The sequence below is a fragment of the Electrophorus electricus genome, chromosome 4, assembly GCF_013358815.1.
Source record: "Electrophorus electricus isolate fEleEle1 chromosome 4, fEleEle1.pri, whole genome shotgun sequence".
NCBI lineage: Eukaryota > Metazoa > Chordata > Actinopteri > Gymnotiformes > Gymnotidae > Electrophorus > Electrophorus electricus.
In genome coordinates, this window is record NC_049538.1 from 7686776 (window position 1) to 7692797 (window position 6022).

Here is a 6022-nt window from a genome sequence, read left to right on the forward strand (position 1 = left end):
CAAATTGAGCAGAACAAAGGCAGAGGCCTCAAAACTTCACTGATTACTCAAAAACACCATTAAGACAAACTTTTTCAAAACACCTGTTAACACCCCTCCACACACACACACACACACACACACACACACACACACACACACACACACACACACACACACACACACACCCTTCCTAGTGGCTCTGGTGTTGGTGTTTGCTAATATAGCAAATAGAATAATTCTGGGCATTAGTTAAAATTGCATTATGAGTTCCTCATTCACAATGAGTGTACAGACATCAGTTTATGAAAATCCTGGCATCAGGAGCTGCAGTTTTAAAAAATTTAACTGCAGAGTACAAACACCTTGGACACTGATTCAAAAACAGTTCTTGTAATCCATGTACTCCTTAGCACCTGGGGAAGAGGGAAAGCCCCTATACAGTCTTTCACTCCTGGGGACTTCACATCATCTTACAACTGTACTCTGCATGTAGCCTGGGCCATATTAACAGGAAAGCTGATGCAAGCACCTCTAAATTCACAGACTTGGTCTTCAATAATCCATGACTCTCCTTTGATAAATGAGATTAAATTGAAGGTTAGACCCGTCACCTCTGACCTGTACACAGCTAGATCCTGCCCCGACCTGCCCTGCACACGCACACAATTTTTCTCTTTCGCTCAGTTGAGCTGAAACGAGCATACAAATCAGCCTCACATGTACTGAACAAACGACCTCTCACTAATGATCATATTTACAGAATATACAAGTTATTTACAAAGTTATTTACCTATGACGACAAATTAAGTATGGTAGGCAAGAAGGCAGTGTGGATGACAACACAAATCATGAGAGAACATAATTCTTGGGGTTATCAAATTAATTGGGAATTATATTGAGTTTACCATACTTTCCAAAACAATCCCTGAAAACAGGTTTATATCTATGAAAGATGACTCCTACTTTAGCAGAGAAAACCCTTACACCTACCATGGTATTAGTTTAGTTTACTTTGGCTTAGCGATGGCCAGCCCACTTACATACATATGTACACAGTGCACAGGAAATCAAGTGAAACGAAATCCAACGAAATGAGCCCTAATGACAACCTTAGAGGGCTGGCAGTGACAACAGATCACAAGTTAATACAAGATGTAAATAAAGCCTTTGGTAGTCACTTTGTTACACCTAAAAGACCACAAAACCATATATAATATAATATAATATAATATAATATAATATAATATAATATAATAATAACTAGAAATAAATAACTAGAGTTATGTTTGTCACCTAACAGCCATTCAAAAGCCCTGCATTTTCTTTCATTTTTTTTAATTTAACTGAAAGCCAAACAACCCTTTAATCTCAAAACATTGCAATATTGACCTACAAAACGTGGTAAATATACTTTATTAGAAACATTTCTTTATAAGAAACACCTTTTATGTGTAGATACAAAGTAATAGCCCACAAGTTGCTATGCACAGTACAGGCTATACCATTCATCAGCATTTAGCTTCTGACCATGGGACTGCTTCTGCGTGAGTGTGACACTGACCCGTTTGAAAAAAAAAAAATCCCTGTGTCACTGGTGTGTTAAGAATGGTTCACCACTGAAGTAATATCAGCAGTGACCCTGTGGTCAGAAAATGACCCGAGATGAAAGGCATATGGCAACTGCTGCGCTGTAACTGCATACCTATAAGTAAGTGCAAACTATGTGTTTTTATAAAGTGGGTGTTGAGTGCTTAGTCTTAGTCGCCACACATTTAGCTGCATCTTAGATGATCCGAAGAAAAACAATGACCATTTCATGGCATAAATGAGCAGAGCTAGTTTAGCCTAATGGAGCAAGAAGGACGTTCAATACAGCCCGAGTGGCTAGTGTATCAATCATATGTACATCCAATTGATTGGTTTGATCGATCCTGCATAATTCTTTCAGGCAGTACAAAGACTGAAGTCAAAAGTTAAAGGTTTATGATGCGAAAGAAAGAAAAGAATGCTCCTTAAAATGCCGGAAGTAGACAATCATAAAATGAACGCCCCAGAAAAGCAGTCCTCGGAACGACTAAAATAAGAGCATTCCCGATAATCTGAATTGCCCTGCAGACTTCCCAAGAACGCCCCTGTTGCGCAATGAATTATGCAGCCTGTAGCGAAACGAAATCAAGCGCTACAGGCGCTGCCCTTCACAGACCCATTTTATATGACAGTGGCACGTACCGCAGACAACACTAGCAGTGCAGAGAACGCACCTGAACACTTTTTTATTGAATAGAAAGGATGAATGGCCTCTAAATCTTTTTTTCTTTAGCAAGCATTGCTTCTTTTGGATTATATATGTATACCTACATCAAAATCACTCCGATTAAATTACTTTTATGTTAATTCAAGTTGCCGTACCTGATATTAAAACACCAGCGGCAAATACTTAATCGGTCAGCCGAGTATGTATTAAGATATTTTCTCCTTTTTTACAAGATCGCGAGAATGGAGAACTTAACTTCTGCCAACAACACGTTGGGGTGGACCGACCGCAGTATAGAATACAAGGTAATCAGCGCTTTTATAGTGTTCGTGATTTGCGCTTTGGGCATTGTGGGGAATGTGATGGTCATATTGGTGGTCCTCACGACAAAACACATGCGGACCCCTACCAACTGTTACTTGGTCAGTTTGGCTGTTGCAGATCTTATGGTGTTGATAGCCGCCGGCTTGCCGAGTGTAGCGGATAGCGTTTACGGATCCTGGGTTTTCGGTCATTCCGGTTGCCTGTGCATAACTTACTTTCAGTATTTAGGAATCAACGCATCCTCGTGCTCTATAACAGCCTTTACTGTTGAGAGGTACATCGCAATATGCCACCCAATCAAAGCACAGTTTTTGTGTACCTACTCTCGGGCAAAGAAGATCATATTTGGAGTTTGGCTTTTCACGTCGATGTATTGTGTGATGTGGTTTTACCTGACTGACATTGAAGAGCTTATGTACGAGGACGTAACCATTATAACATGTGCATACAAAGTCTCCAGAAAGCTGTATTTGCCGATCTACTTTTTTGATTTCGGTGTGTTCTTCGTTCTACCTCTCACGCTTGCGACTATTTTATATGGACTCATTGGAAGAATTCTTTTCCTGAATCCGATACCCAAAGAAAAGGTTAAGAACGGACACAAAGACTTTTCAACGAGTAATAAAACATATATAAACAATTCAAGTCAGAGCTCAAGTGCGACTGCAACCTCCCGAAGACAGGTGAGCCTCTAATACATACTTAGTAAATCCAGTGACGGCAGTAGTCGCAGCAGTTCTTATGTTGCAATAATTTTTAACAAAGACTTTAGGAACACAATTTACGTTATTTGTCATAGGAAACACCAGGAACAACTAACCCAGTAACAACAGCGATCACAATATGGATAATCATTTTCAATATAGGCCTGCGGCTCACGCAAGCAGACTTGCTGCGTATTTTCACTTCATAATGCTCTTTAACACTTAGATTTCATTCTTTTGGTATAAAAATGCTATTAACATCTTTTCTCATTTCCGTAACACTTAACAAATGCATGACAGGGGACTCGGGACGGAAGAATGCTCAATCACCTTTACTTTTTTAAGTGTAGCTAAATATTGCTTCCCCCATGACAGGTAACTAAGATGCTGGCCGTGGTGGTTATTCTTTTTGCTGTACTCTGGATGCCCTATCGCACTCTTGTGGTGGTCAACTCTTTCCTTCAGGAGGCCTACCTGGACGCATGGTTCCTGCTTTTCTGTCGCACCTGTGTCTACCTCAACAGCGCCGTCAACCCCGTTATCTACAACGCCATGTCGCAAAAGTTCCGTGCTGCCTTCAGGAAACTCTGCAGCTGTGGAACCCGCGCTCAGGCGAAACAGGCGGCGTACAGTGTGGCCCTAACCTACAGTGTTGCTAAGGAAACGTCTATGATCGAGAGCACAGAACACTTTTCGACGGAGATAGATGAACTGACAGAAGACCACAATGATCTGGCAGCCAACTAGCAGGCTCTCGCCCAGGAGAGCTGTCCTGAAATGGCCATCAACCAGGTCATATAATAAATGGCTTATCTACGATAGTCATATACTTAAAGAATGTATTTAAGAGATCCCAATTACAGTTAGCATATAGCTGTATAACTTAAATATTGACATTTACTTGTCAGTTCTATACATCGATTCGATCTCTCTGGCACTCATACATACATACATACATATATATACACATACATATACATACACACACACACACATATACATACATATATATATATATATATATATATATATATATATATATATATATATATATGTATATATGTGTGTGTGTGTGTATGTGTGTGTGTGTGTGTGTGTGTGTTTAGCTACACTCAGAAGTAAAGTCCATTGAGAAGTGTTACATACAAATTCCCTTGGTCCCTTTGGTAAGTGTTAGGGAAGTAAGAAAAGGCTTACACCTAACACTCGAGATTCTTTACACAGTCCATCTTACACAACCTCTTATTCTGGACCTTTCCTAAGTGGTACAAGGCCCTGTCTATATAGGTTTGAAATTAAAAGGTTGGTTTCCTAGAGGAAAAGTAAGATGAGTATTGATGCCTAAAGAATGTCTTTGGAAACTCAGATGTTGATTAATGAACCTGCCTTCTCCCTACAGAGGAACAGAAGAGAACTGCTGGTGCTGTGCTTACTAGCAGTTAATAGCTAGTTTACCCAGCTACATCTAAATATAAACTGTCTGGTTAGCAACAGACACTTTAGCTTAGAATGTAAGGCATCCAAATCATATGAGTCTGTGAAAAGTTGCTGTTCAGGCAATATAAAACAGAGTGCTCTCTGATGTCAAATATTCATAAATGTCTACCTGAGAACAATCAGATGTAAATAAGCAGAACCGAGTTTCTAAAAAACAATATGTCACTGAGAGGACTAAGAAGAATCAGAAACATTGGCCAAAACCATGGAATATATTCATAATCAAACCATGTTCATCTTAAACAGAGTTAATGAGAATGTAACTCCCATTAAGAAAAAGCACTGTACACTGTGAATTTAAATTGATGGACAGAAATACTGAAATAATGAAAACATGGAAAAAGATTAGTGAAAGCACAATGAGGGATTTTAGCTGTGGCTTTGTTATTCAGCAATGAATGAATGAATGAATGAATGAAAAATTGAAATTGAAAAAAGGGAGATGAAATATTTTAGCTGTGGTTTGCTCATCAACAATAAATGAATGAATCAGAAAGAGTACATTATTTTTTTACATTGTAATTAGTCTTATTTAATTTGTCAGATTTTTTTGGTCAATCAAACAGAACATCATGAAATCTTTAACAACACATTCACACTGGGATATACAATGCTTCTCTTAGACTAATATTATAGAACATTAGACCTAATATAGAATAGCAGTGGGCTAAAAGTTTTTTTTATCTAACGTTGACACAATTATTACTTATACAGATTGTCTTCTGTTTTCTCATTAATCAAAAGCTCCTTTTATTAATGAGCACTTTTTGCTGTGTATTCCTTTGTGCATTTAATGCCATTGTGTTTTATTCTTAAGGGAATTAACTGTTAAAAGTGAACAGCTATTCATATTTGTGCGGTCTTGTGGTGTTACACAGTTTGGGTGCTTATGGTCCTGTGGTGTAAGGCAGTTTCAATGTTTGAAAGCTTGAAGTCCAGTTCCATAAATGCGCCATTGGTATACCCAGTAAACTAGTCACGAATTTGGTCTTATAGCTGATAAACATTTAATGGATCATGTCATCCATCGGTTATGGACAGTGTTCAAGGCTAATTGCTCACCGTTCACACAATGGCTTCACAAAATCAACAGGCACCCACATAATAGCCACAATGAGAAAAATAACCTCCAAAGTAGGATCAATGTCTGTTAAAAAAATAAATAAAAAAATAAAAAAAAAAATTTATATATATATATATATATATATATATATATATATAATTTTTTATAGTTGTCTTTTCCTTTGAACACATACAAGTG

General features: G+C 38.1%; 1 protein-coding gene across 2 annotated transcripts; it reads left to right on the plus strand.

Moving 5' to 3' along the window:
• The first annotated feature begins 2217 nt into the window (after window positions 1-2217).
• Window positions 2218-4231, plus strand: trhrb (thyrotropin-releasing hormone receptor b). Of its 2 annotated transcripts, none has more exons than XM_027019568.2 (2): window positions 2218-3243; window positions 3640-4231. In XM_027019568.2, exons 1-2 carry the CDS (start codon window positions 2479-2481, stop codon window positions 4009-4011), a joined length of 1137 nt encoding a protein of 378 aa, XP_026875369.2. In that variant the 5' UTR covers window positions 2218-2478; the 3' UTR covers window positions 4012-4231. The 2 variants fall into 2 exon arrangements, with proteins under 2 accessions (XP_026875369.2, XP_026875370.1); XM_027019569.2 differs by having other exon boundaries at window positions 2218-2541.
• The last annotated feature ends 1791 nt before the right edge of the window (window positions 4232-6022 follow it).

Bases quoted from the DNA above. Each gene is read 5' to 3' on its own strand.
- trhrb (XM_027019568.2), top strand. From the start codon at position 2,479: ATGGAGAACTTAACTTCTGCCAACAACACGTTGGGGTGGACCGACCGC. The intron at 3,244-3,639 runs GTGAGCCTCTAA...CCCCCATGACAG, and splicing joins CTGCAACCTCCCGAAGACAG to GTAACTAAGATGCTGGCCGT.